The following is an 18227-nucleotide window of genomic DNA, read 5'->3' as shown; positions in this document are numbered from 1 at the left end:
ATGAATTTTGTCTTTTCCTGGACTCTTCTTTGCTTTTTTCACCTGTTAAATTCCTTGTGATCCCTAAAATGTAATTTAGATGCTGTTTACTCCATAAAGCCTTCTCTGATTACCCCCATTCCAACACTCCCAAAACACACACACTCACTCCCTCTCCCACCTCCAGAATCAGTAATCATTTTTGTTTCATATTGCAATATACTTTGTTGGAGGTAGAGCATTGCACAAAGCTGGGATTAGATTTAGATTACCTAGGGAGAAAATAGAAGAAAAGAAGAAAGCCTTGAAGTACACTTATATTTGAGGGGCTAAGGATAGATTGAGGGTCCTCAAAGACATAAGAGAGCTACTGTTTTCTCCTATTATGGATGAAGATAAAGAATGGAAATTGAGGGGATGCCCATCAGTGAGCAAGATGATTTCAGAAAAATCTGTAAAGACTTATTACATGAAGTGAGCAGAACCAGGAAAATATTGTACACAGTAACAGTATCATGGATGAAGATATCAATAAAGTTAGCAATATTGAATGCTCCAAAAGGGTTAGATACAGTATCAAGCTGTCTCTCCTAGAGGGAAACATTGAGATATAGAGAGCTGCTTGTTTGTATAAATCTAATCAGTATTGAATAAACCCTTCTTCCCAACACTTTGTTTTTTATTAGTTTGACTAGTATGTCTGACATCTTGGGAACTTCACTTTTTCTCTAGGTGTTAGCTGACACATTCGAAAAGCAGTTGCATAGAAGTGAAATTCAAGAAGGAAGTGGACTTCGGATGCTGAATGAAGACCAGGAAGTAACAGTAAGCTGAGATTTTCAGTTGGGATGAAGGCATTTGAACATATCATGAGCAGACATTGGACCAGGCTATATAGTGCAATGGAAGAAGCACTTAAGAGTTACAGTTTCAGAATACCTGAGTTTAGGTCTTAGCTTTTCCATTTATGGTTGTGCAGTCCTTGGCAAGTCATTTAATCTTTCTGAGTCTCAGGTACAACACAGGATTGTGGTGGGAAAAGCACTATGTAAGGACACAAAATATTATGTAGGTGTGACTTAACAATGACAAGAACAAACAGGGCTTTTGAAAAGAAGAAAAATCACTTCCAAGCATAGCTTAATTATTAGCTTTTTAGGGAAGAGATTTTCTTTTAACTTATCTGTCCTGCCTAAGATCCTTGAATCTTGCCAGTTAAGACTTTATTCTTCCCAAGGTTCAGTGGGAAGGTTCTAGTACTTAATGGCTGTGTGATCATGAGCAAAGATAACTTAAAGAACCCATGCCACAGTATTATCGTGGGAAAGTATTTCATAAATGCTTAAGTGTTATTTAAGTGTCATTATTTCCATTATACACTAGCCTCACCAAGTATTACAAAACTACTGTTGCTTATCTGAGGGGAGCCCATTTTATAGGGGCTCATTGGTAGGGTTAAATATTATGAGAAAAAATATGCATATTTTGATTCTCTATCTACATAAAAGTCACCTTCTCCATAATTGTTTTCCATTTATTTCTAAGGAACAAGAATACAAAGAAAATATCTATAAAAGACCTCCAAAAACTTATCAGCCGGTGAAAGTTTATTCTAAAAAAACCATGCCTTGGAATCTCAAACGCAGTCAGTGGATTCCAAGAGGGAACATCACAAAGGCAAAGAAAGGAGTTCCACGTAAGGACCATAATAAAATTGTATTTGGTGGAAAACTAGCATTATTTGAAAGTATAGGAAACCCCACAAGTTGAAGAGTGAAACCAGCACACCAGTCAGCTGAAGACTTTTTTCCTCATTTTTCTCATTCATATGTTGAATTACATAGTGGGAAGGAATATTCTTAAATAATTAATGAGAGCAGAAATCCTGATAAACTGGTACCAAACTAAAGAATATGACTAATTGCTCTTCATCATTCTTCTGAGTTTGAACTCACACACTTTGCCATAGATCACTAACTTCTTGAGTTCTAGAAAATTAGTGAAGCAAGAAGGAAACCCCCAAGCAATCTTCATATTTCTCTGGCTGGGATTCTACTGGGAGCTTGTGCTTCTCTTTCACCTTCTAATTACAAGGAAAATCATGCATGCCACAGGGATGGCCAGAATGCTCTTTGTTCCAGAGTTTTATTCCTTGGTTTTATTTCGCACAGTTACAAAATGGGGTAGACTTATAAATCCTTAGGCCCTTTGCTTGCTTTGTTTAGTGTTGAGAAAGATGAGTGAGCTGGTAACAGCCTCCACCACAACACCCCAGCTGTCACTAATAGGGACAAGGTAACATTAGGGGTGAAGCAATAAAGTGGTGTGCCTTAATGCACAAGACATCACTAAAATAAAAGTAGGGATTACAGCAGTTAGAAAATTTTGTTATTCACTTTGCCAAACTTTATGCTCTCACTGCATTTATCTTCATATTTCAGTGAAAATAAAGGATGATAATCTTTTGCCCATGCTTCTGGAAGAGTTTCCATACCTCCACATTTCTGGCCAAGCACTTGGAAAAATGTGGAAACAACAGCTCTTTCAGACTGAACAGCTGAGGAAGGTGACATCTGGAGTGGAACAATCAAAGAGGAAATTCCAGTTTAAAGTGAGTTGCTGTCATGTTATAAAGGTTTTTCTTTTTTGAACTAAAAGGCCAAGTAGTGCAGCATTAAAACCTATTTCTTTCTTTATTTTCATTTCATTTCCAGATTGAAGAAGCATTAAGAAGACATGATCTCCTTGCTGAAATTGTTAAGAAAGAACATGACCATAATAAGAGATTAGTAAGTTAGGGGAAAATATTCACTTGCCAAAACTTTTTGTTTATAAAAGAATGCATTAAATACTCTGCTCTTTTTTATTGGATATAGATATAGACTTATAGATTTATTGGATATAGATTTATTGTCATATAACTTGTGAAACCATTACAGAGCAAATTATATTATTCTTCCCATCCCTCACCTTCATCCCCTCATGCCACCCCCCTTTCCTGGTAGAAGAGAGAGGCTTAGTAAAACAGAACAAACCTGGCTCATGCTAAAAACAGACAAACAAATGGTTCCTAAGTCCTGTCCTTCTCTAAAAAGGATTAGTCATGTTTTGGAGTAGATAGGCAGCTAGATGGCACAGAGGGTAAGAATGCTGGACTTCAAGTTTGGAATACCTGAGTTTGAGTCCTTCCTCAGAATACCTGCTGGCTGTGTGATCCTGGGCAAATCATTTAACTTTACTTCTCTGTACCTCAGTTTCTTCAGTTGTAAAATGGGGATAATAATGGCACCTACCTTGTAGGGTTTTTGTGAGGATCAGATGAGATAACCTAAGAACAGCACTTTGCAAACCCTAAAATGCTGTGTAAGTGCTGGTTATTACTAGATGGTACCAAAGTTACCAGATTGTAGAAGGCAGAGCTTTTCGATTCTTGTTTCACTTCCATCTTTTTTTTTTTTTAAACAAAGAGGAAACTCTTCATATTGGAAATGTTAAAGTAATCCTGGTATACAGGGAACCTGTGATATAGGATATCACTGATTTTTATAGGTATGATTTTTTTTTTTTTTTTGGCTTATTGGAGGGGGGAAGGTAGGGCAATTGTGATTAAGTGACTTGCCCAAGGTCACACAGCTAGCAAGTGTTAAGTGTCTGAGGCCAGATTTGAACTCAGGTCCTCCTGACTCCAGGGCCAGTGCTCTATTCACTGCGTCACCTAGCCGCCCCTATAGGTATGATTTCTATAGGTATAGAAATAGTATAAAAGCCTTTAGGGGAATCCGTAGTTCTAGGCACAGATTATTTCCAGGATATTGATAGAACTGAAAGATGACAACTCTGATGTTATGGCCATTACTGAGAAATCATATCAACTGGGAGAGGTGCCAGAAAGCAGGAGACAGGCAGAATTGTCCCTATTTGCAAAAAAGAGAATTATAAATTCTCAATTTTAGACAAATAAATAAGCCTAGCAAAAATCTAGGCTGTTAAACAAGGGATTTATAAACAATTAAAAAGGCATATTGTAATTCACTGAGAGTCCTGTGTGCACTAAGAAATTCACAGCAAACTAAGCATTTTAATTTTTTTTAGTAAGGTTTAATATCTCAAATCAAAGTTGGGTGTATATATACTAATTTTAGAAAATAATTTGAATAAGATTGTGAAATGTGGGCTGCAGAAACAGTCTTATCTTATTATTATCAGGATATAGGAAATCAGTCACCCCCATGCTGGTCAGATGAAATATTGTACCTTTTTCTCAAAATTTACATTTTTTAAAAGTACATCAACATGGCTGAGTGACATTCAGAAGATGGCAGCTAGAATGGTAAAGGGTCTGGAAACCATTTCATATAAGCAAAAGTAAAAAGCGGTTGAGTTGTTTAGCCTAGAGAAGGTAAGGCATGAGGGCTCCGTTTTAACATTTGAAGAACTGTCAGGAAGTAAACAGGTTGTATTGTTCCAAAGGACGGATGTTATAGGTAAGCAGGTTTCAATTTAGTGTATGAAAAATTTAAACAATTACACTAAACCAAAAACAAAATAGTGGTCATGGATGAAATCTTTTCATTGAGAACAGTGATTTCTATATTGAGTTGGAAGTTGGAACTTTAGAAATTATCTAGTCAAGCTCCTCTGAGCTTTAGTGAAATAGCGTCTCAGATGATTACCAGGTAAACATAAATATATAGATACAATACAAAGTAGAAGGAACATGAGATAAATTTGGAAATTTTAGAACTTCCCCCCAAAAGTAATCCTGTTGTTTAAAATGTCTTTTGTTGTTGTTGTTCTTAGCAAGATTTTAAGGAACGTGTGTGTAGGCAGAAGTCAACTCAGATGAAGATAAAAGAGAGACGACAGCAAATTGTTCGAGCTAAAAAGTACTATGAGGACTATAGGGTTCAGTTACACGCAAAAATGATGCGAGCACGGACACGTGAAGAAGTGGTAAATAAATGCACCTTTAATTCTCCCCTCCCAAATTCCTTACAGTGATATGTTGAAGGAAACTGTTTGACTCTACCTTTTGAAAGACAACCTGTTTATGCCCATTGATATATATATATATATATATATATATATATATAATATACACACATGTATATATGTGTGTGTGTGTGTATATGTATATGTATGTAGAAAATTAAAATAAGTCATTGTTACTCCCCACTCATAGGAACTATGCTTATGATAACCATGAAGTACTTGCTATACCTTAAGATTCAAGAATATATCTCTAAAGCTTAGTGAAGATCAGGCTGTTTCATTGTCTAGCTCTACTCAAAAACTTATCGATCTTAATGCTTTTCATCAGTAGTGTTACCTTAAAATTCCCAATTCATCACTGCTGTCTGTAGCAGCAAGCACCCCAAGTGCGTCCTCAGGGTTTGCTGCCCATACAGGTTCTTGGATCTGCTTTGATAAAGGAAAGCAACTCAAAATGGGTTAACAAGCTTACTTTAATCAGTTCAGACATATATCATTTACCTTGTTCAGGGGAAAAGGTCAGCACCCCGAACTTCAAAGCATACAGGCAGAATTATCAAGACAGAAACAGATCAAGTAGACAGATTTCCAAACTGTCCAACCATTACATCCATACCCAGTCAACATCTGGGTTTTTCAAAGCCGGGGGACTCTCAACAACGGCTTCCCAGAATTCAGATCAAATCACAGAACACTTCTCAAAGTGAGTCCTAAAACAAAGCTACACATCAGGGCTTATATAGCCTTCTCCTGGCTCAGAGAATTTAACAACCTTATTGACCCACTGGCCAATCAAAAAGTATCTACTGAAAAACAAGCCTCTCACCCCAAGCTTCAGGTGCACTTTAGCCTAGGGGCAGGGAAGATCTTCCAAATTTGCATTCCCATTACACTATCTTACAGTTTTTTTGGAGTGTAAATACTGTGTACTTTATATGTAGGTTAAAAGGTAAAAGAACACAGAAGGAAAGAGAGAATTGAGATTTTAGTTTGACTTTATCAGTTTAAAAATAGTTCATTACACTTGTCCAAAGATTTCAAAGCTTGTTATATTGGTAAGAGCCACTTCTTTAGGATTCTAGGACCTTTAGCCACCAAATCAGCTAGGCTAGCAGTGTAGTATAGTAAACAACACTGGATTTTAAAATTAGAGGACCTGGGCTAAAATCCCAACTTTAATACTTGGGTGACAAGAGATTTAAGTCATGTTACCTTTCTGATTGTCTCTCTCCTCATCTATAAGGTGAGTTGGATCAGCTAATCTAAGATTATTCTAGCTCTAAACCCCTTTTTGTCAGCTACATGAGGAAAAGAGAAAATAAGCTATAATATAAAGACAAGTACACTACATTTTACAAAGCTCTAGTAACATCCTGGAGTCCTTAATAGCTGTGGACAACAATCTTAATTGTAAGAGGCAGCATGGTAGTTTTCAAACATAACAGTAGTGAATCGAGCACTGGCCTGGAGTCAGGAAGGACATGGGTTTGAATTCTACCTCAGATACTTCCTAGTTTTGTGACCCTTGGCAAGGCATTTAACTTTCAGCCTCCTTACCTGTAAAATGAGAATAATAATAGCATCTCACTCACAGAGTTGTTTTGAGAATCAAGTAAGAATATGTGAAGGACTTTCTAAGTGTTAAAGTTCCTTTTTTTTTTTTTAAAGCAATCAGAGTTAAGTAACTTGCTCGAAGTTACATGGCCAGTTATTTCTGGGTGTGGTGCTGAGTATCTGAGCCCGGATTTGATCCCCAGGTCATCCTGATACTGGAGCCGGTGCTCTTACTCGCTGAGCCACCTGGCCGCCCCTAAATGTTAAAGTTCTATGTGAATGTTAGCTATGTCTTCTTATTACGTAAATTGACACTCAGTTTTATCTAATTCTCTAAGTATAGTCAGCTCCTTATTATTCTACTTAGCTTCTTACCTTTATCTTTTTTAATTAAATTTTTATTACTGTATTTTGTATGTTTTTTTTTAACTATCAGCATAGTTTCCTACCATATCCCTACTTCCCCCTCCCAGAGAGCCATGCCATGTAACAAATAGTATTTTTTTAAGGCTAAAGTAGATTTAATTAAAAGATTTTTGAGGTTCCATAGACTATGAAGTAATATCAATACTGGACCTATATGCAGCAAATACTATAGCATCTAAATTTTTCTCTCTTTTTTATATTTTAGTTTACATCATTCATTTCCACAAGATTTTGAGTTACAAATTTTCTCCCCATTTTTCCCCTACCCACCACCCCAAAACAACGATCCCACTGAATATCCCCTCCTCCAATCTGCTGTCTCCCATATCTTCCCCCATACCCCCTCTGACTTTCCAGTAGGGCACAGGGGATCTCTATGCCCCAGTGCCTATATATCTTTTTTTCCCAGTTACATGTAAAATAATAATAATAATAATATATATTTTTTAAACATTTGATTTTAAAACTTTGAATTCCAGATTCTTTCCCTTCCTCCCTCGTTACTTACTCTTACTGGGAAGATAAGCAGTTCAATATAGGTTGTACATGTATAGCTAATGCAAAACATTTCCATAGTGGATATATTGTGAAAGACTAACTATATTTCCCTCCACCCTATTCCACCCCCTACTTGTTCTGTTCTCTACTTTGATCCTGTCCCTTTTCAAAAGTGGGTGCTTCCAACTTCCCTCCCCCCCAGCCTGGCCTCCCATCATTCCCCCTCTCATCCCCTTCCCCTCTACTCTCCTGTAGGGTGAGGTACCCAATTTAGTGTGTATGTCATTCCCTCCCTAAGCCAAATTCATTAAGAATAGGGTTGACTTATTCCCTTTTGCCTTCCTATTCTTCCCCTCTATTGTAAGTTTTCCCTTGCCTCTTCTATATGAGATAATTTACCCCATTCTGTCTCTCCCCATCTCCTCTCATTATATTTCTCTCTCACCTCAATTTCATCGTTTAAGTATCATCCCTTCCTATTCATTTGGTCCTGTGCCCTCTATGTATACCTGTACACATATATACACACACTCACGTATGTATTCATATGCACATATACCCTCCTATATAGACATATATATTTTTTATATATATATATATATATACACACATTTCTATTCTCTTCAACTATTCTCATACTGAGAAAAGTTGCATAAGTTACAATTATCGTTTTTCCACGTAGGAATGTAAATAGTTCAACTTTGATAAGTTCCTTATGATTTCTTTTCCCTGTTTACCTTCTCATGCTTCTCTTGCTTCTTCTATCTGAATGTCAGATTTTCTATTCAACTCTGATTTTTTCATCAAGAATGCTTGAAAGTTAGGGGCAGCCAGGTGGCTCAGCGAGTAAGAGCACCGGCTCCAGTGTCAGGATGACCTGGATCAAATCTGGGCTCAGATACTCAGCACCACACCCAGAAATAATAACTGGCCGTGTAACCTTTTACTTAACCCCAATTGCTTTAAAAAAAAAAAAAAGAATGCGTGAAAGTCCTCTATTCCACTGAATGACCATATTTTTCCCTGAAATGATACTCAGTTTTTCTGGGTAGATGATTCTTGGTTTTAATCCCAGCTCCTTTGACCTCTGGTATATCATGTTCCAAGCCCTTCGATCCCTCAGTGTAGAAGCTGCTAGATCCTGTGTTATCCTGATTGTGATTTCACAATAATTAAATAGTTTCTTCCTGGCTGCTTATAACATTTTCTCCTTGATCTAGGAACTCAGGAACCTGGCTATAATATTCCTAGGAGTTTTCTTTTTGGGATCTTTTTTAGGAGGTGATTGGTGAATTCTTTCAACCTCTATTTTGCCCTCTGGTTCTAAAACATCAGGGGAATTTTCCTTGAGAATTTCTTGAAGGATAATTTCTAGGTTCTTTTTTTTTTTTTTACTTTTTTTTTTTTAATTTATTAATTTGTTTGTTTCCTTTTAGTTTACAGGATTCAATTCCTTGAATTTCACATTTTGTCCCCCTCCTTCCCCTCCCTCCCCCATGGCGTCTTATAATCAAGTATAGGATCTGTAAATACTTTCACATTATACAATGGTCAGGTTATAAGGATGGATTATACCAACTGGAATGAAAAATGGTAAAGAGGACATAAAATCAAATAAGAGAACGAAAAAGATCAGGTATTTTGCTTCCACCTGGATATAAATTTAGTTCTTTCTAGTTTTCTCTGGATGCACGTTTTTCTCTCCATCATGCGTCTTTTGGGATTGACTTATCTCCCTGCATTGTTGAGAAGAGTCCAGTCTATCAAAGTTGGTCATCACACATACGTTGTGTCTGTAATTGTGTACAAATTCCTCCTGGTTCTACTCTTCTCACTCAGCATCAGTTCTTTTAAGCCTCTCCAGGTAAATATGAAGACCGCCTGCTCCCCGTTTCTTATAGCGCAATAATATTCCATAACATGCATATACAACTTGTTCAGCCATTCCCCAATTGATGGACACCCCCTTAATTTCCAATTCTTTGCCACAACAAAAAGAGCTGCTATAAACATTTTTGTACATATGGGTCTTTCTCCCATTTCTATGATCTCTTTGGGATATAACCCTAGGAGTGGTATTGCTGGATCAAAGGGTATGAAAGTATTTATAGCCCTTTGGGCATAGTTCCAGATTGCTTTCCAGAAAGGCTGGATCAGTTCACAACTCCACCAACAATGCATTAGTGTTCCAGTTTGCCCACATCCTCTCCAGCATTTGTCATTTTCCTGTTTTGTCATCTTAGCCAATCTAACTGGTGAGATGTGGTACCTCAGAGTTGTTTTGATTTGCATTTCTCTAATCAATAGTGAATTAGAGCATTTCTTCATGTGCTTATAGATAGCTTTAATTTCTTTCTCTGAAAACTGCCTGTTCATATCCTTTGACCATTTATCAATTGGGGAATGACTTGTATTCTTATAAATTTGACTCAGTTCTCTGTATATTTTAGAGATGAGTCCTTTGTCAGATCTAGGTTCTTTTTTTGATCATGGCTTTCAGGTAGTCCAATAATTTTTAAATTCTCTCTCCTGGATCTATTTTCCAGGTCAGTGGTTTTCTCAATGAGATATTTCACTTTGCCTTCTGTTTTTTCATTTGGATCTGTTTAATAGTATCTTGATTTCTCATAAAGTCATTAGCTTCCTTTTGCTCCAATCTAATTCTGAAGGAAATATTCTCTTCAGTGAGCTTTTGAGATTCTTTTTCCATCTGTCAAATTCAGCTTTTTAAGGCATTCTCCTCCTCATTGCAATTTGAGCCTCTTTTGCCATTTGAGTTAGTGTATTTTTTAAGGTGTTATTTTCTTCAGTCAGGTTGTTGACTCTCATTTCATAATTTTCTTGCATGATTCTCATTTCTCTTTCCAATTTTTCTCCACTTCTCTTATTTGGTTTTCAGAATCCTTCTTACACTCCTCTATGGCCTATAAGAAGCTCATATTTTTCTTGGAAGCTTTTGGTACAGGAGTTCTGACTTCACTGTCTTCCTCTTGTTCCATGCTTTTATCCTTTTTTGTCCCCAAAATAGAAGTCTAATGTCAGGTTGCTCTGCTTGGTTTGCTTCCTTTGCTTGCTCATGTTGTCACTCAATTACTCGACTTTTGAGCTTTTTGCCACAGTAGAACTATGCTACCAGAGAGGAGAGCTTTGTCTCAATCACTGGGGTTTTTGCAGCTGCCAAAGGTATAGTTAACTGCCCTCTCTGAAGCCTCTACACGCTCTGGCAAACTGGTCACACACCCCAGGACTCCATCCTAGACAGCAATCCAGATCCAACAGGTTAAAGCAAGAGCGATTACCCCTCAGACTGGTTGCTTGGTCACCCTACAATCAATCTGGAGTCCGGGAGCTGAAGCAGCCATGTGGCAGTGGCTGCATGGCCATGGTTACCTGAGCCACTTCTCCCTCTAGGGGACAAAGGCCGGATTGCACTCTGTACTGTAACACCAAGGAAAGGCAACTTCCCAAGGTTCAGAATACCAGCATAGGTGCTCTCCATTTTATTCAGTGACAAACCAAGAACAGAGAAGGTCAAAACATGACATCATTCAAAATACAGCATTTACTAAGTGTGATTAAATAATCTCCAAGTACTACCCCACCCCAGGACCTTTCAATCATTCAATCAATTACAAATCCCTGTTCTAAATACTACTCCACCCCTAGGCTGTACCTTCATTTAGTCCACCACAAAGCCCCTCTTCTCAAATGGAGATTAGTTTCCAATCTAAGTAAAGTACATTCATTTGTTCAACCATAGAACGCAAAAAGGTCAAAAGTTCCCCACCCCTGGATCACAATTGAATCTACCCCAGAGTTACATCAAGTTTAAACCACAGCACTTAATACCCAAATGGAGGTCTTTTCTTCATCTTGACAGGAGGCAAGTTCTCAGCAATCTTAGTTCCTGGGGAGACAAGGCTTAGCAAGGCCATAAGATACATTGCCAGTCCCTTCATTAATTCATCCTCTGTCTGTAGAACAGTCCTAGAACCCCTGAAAACATTAGCAAAACCCTCTCCCAGGATTTCTGTAAACATACAACCAGAAAATCCTTCTTCAGGGCTTCTGAACCAACAGAAAGGTTCCCAGACCCCTGCAACAACAGCACTGTCCTTCACCAGTGGACAGTATTCACTCTCTGTCTGCAGGACAGTCTCAGGGCTTCTTAACCAAAAGCCAGGTTCCAGGACTTCAACAACAGGACTGTCTTTCACCAGTGGACAAATCTGGCAAAACAACATCAAAACAGACAGACAAAGTACCAGCAAAACAGCCATGTCTCCTCAGTCCTTGGCAGCTCAGGGGGCAGGTCTCAAAAGTCCAGGGCGATTCAAAGTGTCCCCCAGCAATCCTTCTCGGTCTCTCTCTCTGCCTCCATGAGGTGCTGCTTCCAAAAAGTTCTTCTGCCTCTCTCTTGTGTCTCCAAATCTATGTCACCAGCTCCTCCCAGTTCAGGACTTTCTTTTCACATCAACAAGTCCATCCCCCAGATGGGATTAACAAGCTCTGGGTTTTAACACAAATCAATTTGAAAACCAAGCCAATACAGGGGAATCTTTAATTGCCATTACTATCACACACTCCCAGTTCCCGAAATCCACACTGCACTAACTCTCTCACTTTGTTCTTAGCATCTATGGGTTGATAATTCTGGAAACTGCCACAGCTGCTGGTGATCTGAAATCCCTCCAGCCAGCGGCTGGTTGTGGCAGCCCTGAGGCTAAAACTGCAGGCTCACATGAGGCTGGGCTGGGCTCCCAGAGCACTGCACTGGCCCATTCCTACCAGCCTGCTGGACTGTCTTCAGTGGGAAGTTAGCTTCTTTCTGTCATTTTGTGAGTTCTGTCACTCCAAAGTTTGTTTAGAGTCATTTTTTGCATGAACTGGAGGAGGTAGAAGCCAGAGCCACACTGAAGTCCTGTTTCTACTCTACCATCTTGACTCCACCCCCTATAACAAATAGTGTTTTTAAGACCAAAAAAAAAAAAAAGAAAACAGCATAACTAATCAATATATTGGAAAAGTCTGAAGAAATCTTCAGTGTGCAATGCACTTCCCACCTCTGCAAAGGAATGAGTTGAGGTATCTTCTCATATCCCATATCCCTTCTTTTAAGCCATTCTTGCTTGTTCTTTATTATTTTGCAATACTCACTTGTGATTTTTTTTGTGAATGTGGTTGTTCTGTTTACATTGTTGTAGTTATTGTGTATGTTGTTTTCTTGGCTCTGCTCACTTCTCCTGCATCAGTGTATGATGTAAATATTTCCATGCTTCTATATTCATCACATTCATCATTTCTTATAGCCAATGATATTCCACTACGTTCATGTGCTACAATTTGATTATCTACTTTGTTTGCAATTCTTTGCCATCACAGAAAGGGTTGCACCTTTTTCTTTAAATGGAATTTGTAGTTTTCATAGTCTTCCAGCCTGCTAAGAGTTAATCTTAAACAGATAGATTCTGCTATTTGGTTAATATGTAAAAATCATTTTTCACATTGCCAAGTGGGAGATGAGTGAGCATATGCACAGTATCATTTGTCAAATAACCTATTCTTTACCACAGACTGTTAACTTAGCTTTTGTTCCCAAGAAATATATTTAGAATTAAATTGATGTTCTTTCTGATCCACACTTTGTAAGATCTTTCCTGCAAGAATGGCTAGTTGTGAAAGACAGTCATTGTGGGAACTGTGCAAGATTAATAAATAATCAAATTGAGGTGGGTTGGTGAATTAGGAAGTTTCAAGTTCAAATCCTAACTCAGAAACAAAATACTTACGTAACCCTGAGTATAAGTCACTTAACCTCTTTTATCTTTTAAAGGGGAATAGTCATAGTATCTACTCATGGGGTTGTCATATGGATCAAATGAGGATAGGATATTACTATTTTCAAATTAAGCCCTTTTCTTAATATGATTATCTTTGATAGATATTTAAGAACCTCTTCAGAGAAGGTTTGGAAATTCAAAAACTGAGATTGCAAGAGCTGAGAAACTACGCGAAGGATAGGCGGGAAGAACAAAAGAGACAGCATGAGAATGAGCTGCAGTCATTGGAGAACTATTATAAGGATCAGGTACCATCACTGCTAAGTACTTTGCAAATAGCATAACTGTACTAAACCCTTCTGCATGTCAAACATTGGCATGAGCTAAGAGTAAACCATAGATAGGCTCTTAGATTACTTAACCATATGATTTTGAAAGGTATTCAAACATCGATATTTTACAAAGACAGTTGTGAGGTACTACTTAATCAAAACCTGAAACTCATAATATCTAATTGTGTGTCCCAGTTCCTTCTAAAATAGCAACCAGTAGGACCTACAGCGACCACAGGAGAAGATGGCAGCTCCTGGCATGTCCGGGATGCTCCAGCAGGTTCGCCGATTCACCACTTCTGTGGGCAGACCATTTGCTAAACTTGTCAGGCCTCCAATTCAAGTTTATGGTCTAGAAGGTCGATATGCCACTGCTCTTTATTCTGCTGCGTCTAAGCAGAATAAATTGAATGTGGCAGAAAAGGAATTACTCAGATTAACAAAACTTTTGAAGGATCCCAAAATGGTTGACTCTATTATGAATCCCCACATAAAGCGTTCTATTAAGATAAAAGCCCTAAGTGATGTAATAGCAAAAGAGAAGTTTTCCCCCATCACTACCAATCTCATGAAATTGCTTGCTGAAAATGGTCGTTTAAACAACACCCCAGGAGTCATTTCAGCATTTTCTACCATGATGAGTGTGCATCGTGGAGAAGTAGAGTGCTCAGTTACTACTGCATCTGCATTAGATGATGCAACTCTTTCAGAATTAAAAACAGTCCTGAACAGCTTCCTAAGGAAAGGCCAAGTCCTGAAAATGGAGGTTAAGACTGACCCTTCAATCATGGGAGGAATGATTGTTCATATAGGAGAGAAATATGTTGATATGTCCGCAAGAACCAAGATTCAGAAGCTAAGCAGGATTATGAAGGAAGCTGTTTGAAAGTAACATTTTTCCACAGTTCATCAATGAAGCTTCCAAAAATTGTGGAAACAATAAAGTACTTGGAAATTAAAAAAATAAAATAAAATAGCAACCAGTAAATCTCAAATGAAAGAATGATTAAATAAGAACTGTTTCTTCCTTCTAAACAGTTTGCAATGCTAGCAGAAGCTGTGTCACAGGAACGTCAAGAAATCAATATGAGAGAGAAAGCCCAAACAAAGGTAATTAACAGGATAAGTTATATACACTATTCTGCAAAGTAGTGAAAATGAGGCCATTATCCATGCTAAGGGGGAATGGAGGAAATATTCCAAATTTATATATCCCACAACTCATTTAAAGTTTAGTTTTAACCCTGCCTCTGTTGTTCTGTTAGTAAATAAGCAAATCATCTGGGCTTCTTCACATTCTTTTTCCTCCTTTGCCAGTGTATCTAATGACCCAGGAGGTTTGGATGAAAGCAGACATACTCAAAAGACTAAATAAACATGATGGTTTGAATTCTCTTTCAGACACTACATAAAATGAAAAGAGAATTGAGATCAAAGGTGGAGCAAGAAATTCAGCAGTTGCAGACCATGATAATTAAAAATGATGATGACCTCTTCTTTCGGGAAGTGGAAGCTGAACGCCTTAAAGCTCGGCTTCAAATGGCTTCATTTCAGTACAGCAGGGGCCATTTCTTTTAATGAAAGAGCCAGCTATAAAACAGGTTTTTATTTTACTTGAAAAAATAATGTGTGTTTGTGTGATAAACCTGAGCATGATGAATGATGAGAATGATTAAAACAAAGATTACAGATTATCATCATCAACTTTTAAACAACCTTAAACACTAAATGTAACTGATTTCATATTCTAGACACCTAATAAAAATTTTTTTAATGATTCTTAAAGCCTCTTTTCTTTTAATATGTAATACTTTATATAAAAAAGGAGCTGTTACAACATATTGCTATGAAACCATAAAAATTTCACTTAAGCACTTACATTCTTAGCCCTGGGAGATAACCACTCAAGAAGCAGGATGACATACGTAAATGCAGAGCCACCCACCTGGGATCAAGTTCTGCCAGGGCCACACAAGTGACTCTAGGCAAGTCACTTTAGCATCCCAGTACTCAAAGCAGTTCTCTAAGACTATAAATTACAGAGAAGGTGCCAACCTCCATGGGCAGGGGAAAGTGTTGATATTAAGTCCTGTTCCTATCTCTATAAGACATGGTCTCTGCTTTTGAGGAACTTAAAATTCTCATTGAGAATAAAGAGTAAGAAATATCTAATTATGCAGAAGAGATATATAGAATATAAGAGTCTATACACAAGCCTACCACATTCAGGAGGTTTGTGACCTTGGAGGGGAAAAAAATATTTTTTTCTTTTTCACTAACCTTTAACTTAAATCTAGCATTTCAATTTATTTAAATACATTTTCTGAAGAGGGGTCCATTGGTTTTTCTAGAGTGCTCGGGGGGATCCATGATACAAAAAAAAAAGTTAAGACCCGTTGAGATCTTAATGGTCACTACTAGTAAGGGACAGAGATTTAAACTTCAAGTTCAGCACTCCTTTTATAATTAAATACCCTATTAATTAAAAGATCATTAGGACTTAAAAAAGCCAGCCTAATGAAAGAGGTAGTCTTGTATGATGGGTACAATTTGCATGGGAGGAAAAAGAATATTCCAAATAATATGACAGTAAAGAGTCAACTCAAGTCTGTCTAATTTAAAATTTTTAACTCACACTTGGCATTCAAGAGTAAGGGAATAATAGTACTGTTGTGCTTCTACCCATCAGACCATCATGAAATATTGTGGGCACCACATTTTAGGAAGATCATTGATAAGTTAGTGCCCAGAGGAGGAGAACCAAGATGGTGTAAGCCTTATTTTTGAGTGTTAGTCTACAAGCATTTACAAAACACAAAGTAGGGGGGAGGGAGGGATGGAGGAAAGCATCAGGAAAAATTTCTGGCAGAAGGCTGAGACTTGAGTCTTGAGGAAGTCAGGAAGTGGAGGTGAAAAGGGAGAGCATTCTAGACATGAGGTACAGACGGAAAAGTTACAAAGTTGGGACATATGAATGTCATGTTCAAGGAATAGCAAGTAGGCCAGTATAACTGGATCATAGGATACATAAAGTGTAAGAAGACAGGAAAGGGCCAAGCTGTTTATTTTCAGTTCCACATTCTCTTCCTTCTGCACTCCATGAAGAGAAAAGAAAGATCACATCACACATAAGACGTCATATAAAACATTTCAACTATTAGCCAGGATTGGGGGTGGGGATGGGGAGAAAAAAGGGGAAAAATGCTACAATCTGCACTTGAGTATCAGTTCTCTATCCGGAGGTAGATAATATTTTCTTCATTAATCCTTGGAAATTTTTGTGGATCATTGTATTGATCAGAATTGCCAAGTCTTTCACAGTTGATTATCATGACAATATTCCCTTTCCACTTTTACTGTGTATGTTTTTCCTGGTTCTGCCTACTTCATTTTGTATTAGTTCATACAAATCTTGCTAGGTTTTTCTGAAATTCTCCTTCGTCACTTTTTAGAGCATAATAGAATTCTGTCACACTGATATACCACAGCTTGTTCAGCCATTCCCCATTTAATAGGCATCCTCTCAGCTTCCAGTTCTTTGCTGCTACAAATACTTTGTAAATGGAAGTCTTTTTCCTTTTCTTGGATCTCCATGGGGAATAGTTCTAGTAGCAATATTGCTGGGTCAAACGGTATGCAGTTTTATAATCCTTTGGGCTTAGTTCCAAATTGTTCTCCATAATAATAGTGGTACTAGTTCACAGCTCCACCAACAGTGAATGCATTAGTGCCCTGGTGTTATTTTCCTTCTTTGTTATTTTACCCAATCTGATGGGGATGGATATAAGATGGATACTTCGGAGTTGTTTAAATTTGCATTTCACTAGTTATATTAGGGATTTAGAGCATTTTTTCATGACTATCGATAGTTTTGATTTCTTCTGAAAACTCTCTGCTCATATCACTTATCCATTTATCAGTGGGGGAATGGCTCCTATTTTTATAAATTTGGCTCAGTTAAGCAGTCAGGTTGTCAGAATCTTTAAAAGCCAAATAGAAAAAAAAAATTTTTTAAAGCCAAATAGTTTTTTGTATTTGATCCTGGAAAAATAGGCAAGACTAGACTTGGTGAGTAAGGGGCGGATGACCTGGATAGAACTGCACTTCAGGAAAAATTTTGGCAGTTGAATGGAGGATGGATTGTAGTGGGGAGAGACTTGAAGGAGTCTAACCAGAAAGTTATTACAATAAATAGTTGACGCTTAAGGTGATGAGAGCCTGTATGTACTAAGGTAGCTACTACATGAGTATCAGAAGGGATATGTGAAGTTAGAAAGGACAAGACAACATCAGATTAGACACATAGGGTGAGTAAGTGAGGAGCCATGGTGACACTGAGGTTTGGAAGCAAAGACAGAGTGGAGGGCTTAGGGGAAAGAGAAGCTCAGTTTTGTGATATCCAGTTCACAATGTCTAAAAGACAGCTGGTGATTTGAGACTGATCAGTTAAACAGAATGCAGATATTTAACTTGCATAAGAGATAATTGTCTGCAAGTATTTATAAAAAGTAATCATAGTCCTGAGGTGAGGAAAAATTTTCAAAAAGAGTTACCCAAGGTAGAACAGGCTGCCTTAATAGGGAATGGGTTTTCTGAGTAATATGAACATTTAAATCAACTACAAAGGACTTATGAAGGAAAATGAACTGATAAATGGAAGTATGTA

General features: G+C 37.7%; 2 protein-coding genes across 5 annotated transcripts in view; both read left to right on the top strand.

The window, feature by feature from the left end:
* Positions 1-15340, top strand: part of CEP95 (centrosomal protein 95) — a 54661-nt gene extending 39321 nt beyond the window's left edge. For 3 of the 4 annotated variants that reach the window (XM_069063954.1, XM_069063955.1, XM_069063953.1), the window contains 8 exons: positions 712-804; positions 1525-1675; positions 2421-2590; positions 2694-2768; positions 4780-4932; positions 13391-13537; positions 14600-14671; positions 14963-15340. In XM_069063954.1, coding sequence (XP_068920055.1) covers positions 712-804; positions 1525-1675; positions 2421-2590; positions 2694-2768; positions 4780-4932; positions 13391-13537; positions 14600-14671; positions 14963-15139 — 1038 coding nt within the window. In that variant the 3' untranslated portion in view covers positions 15140-15340. The remainder of the gene's footprint in view (positions 1-711; positions 805-1524; positions 1676-2420; positions 2591-2693; positions 2769-4779; positions 4933-13390; positions 13538-14599; positions 14672-14962) is intronic. The other variant, XM_069063956.1, reaches the window with a different exon arrangement.
* LOC138142896 (ATP synthase subunit O, mitochondrial-like) lies at positions 13791-14535 on the top strand. Its single transcript, XM_069063959.1, has one exon. The coding sequence runs from the start codon at positions 13806-13808 to the stop codon at positions 14445-14447; it is 642 nt and encodes a 213-aa protein (XP_068920060.1). The 5' UTR covers positions 13791-13805; the 3' UTR covers positions 14448-14535.
* Positions 15341-18227: the final 2887 nt, after the last annotated feature.

Source organism: Petaurus breviceps, unplaced genomic scaffold, assembly GCF_028583685.1.
Source record: "Petaurus breviceps papuanus isolate PSGF00001 unplaced genomic scaffold, PetGlider_PUasm1.0 90617, whole genome shotgun sequence".
Taxonomy (NCBI): Eukaryota; Metazoa; Chordata; class Mammalia; order Diprotodontia; family Petauridae; genus Petaurus; species Petaurus breviceps.
Note: the sequence above shows the minus strand (reverse complement) of the source record. Positions and strands in the feature narration are given on the sequence as shown.

Bases quoted from the DNA above. Each gene is read 5' to 3' on its own strand.
- LOC138142896 (XM_069063959.1), top strand. From the start codon at position 13,806: ATGGCAGCTCCTGGCATGTCCGGGATGCTCCAGCAGGTTCGCCGATTC.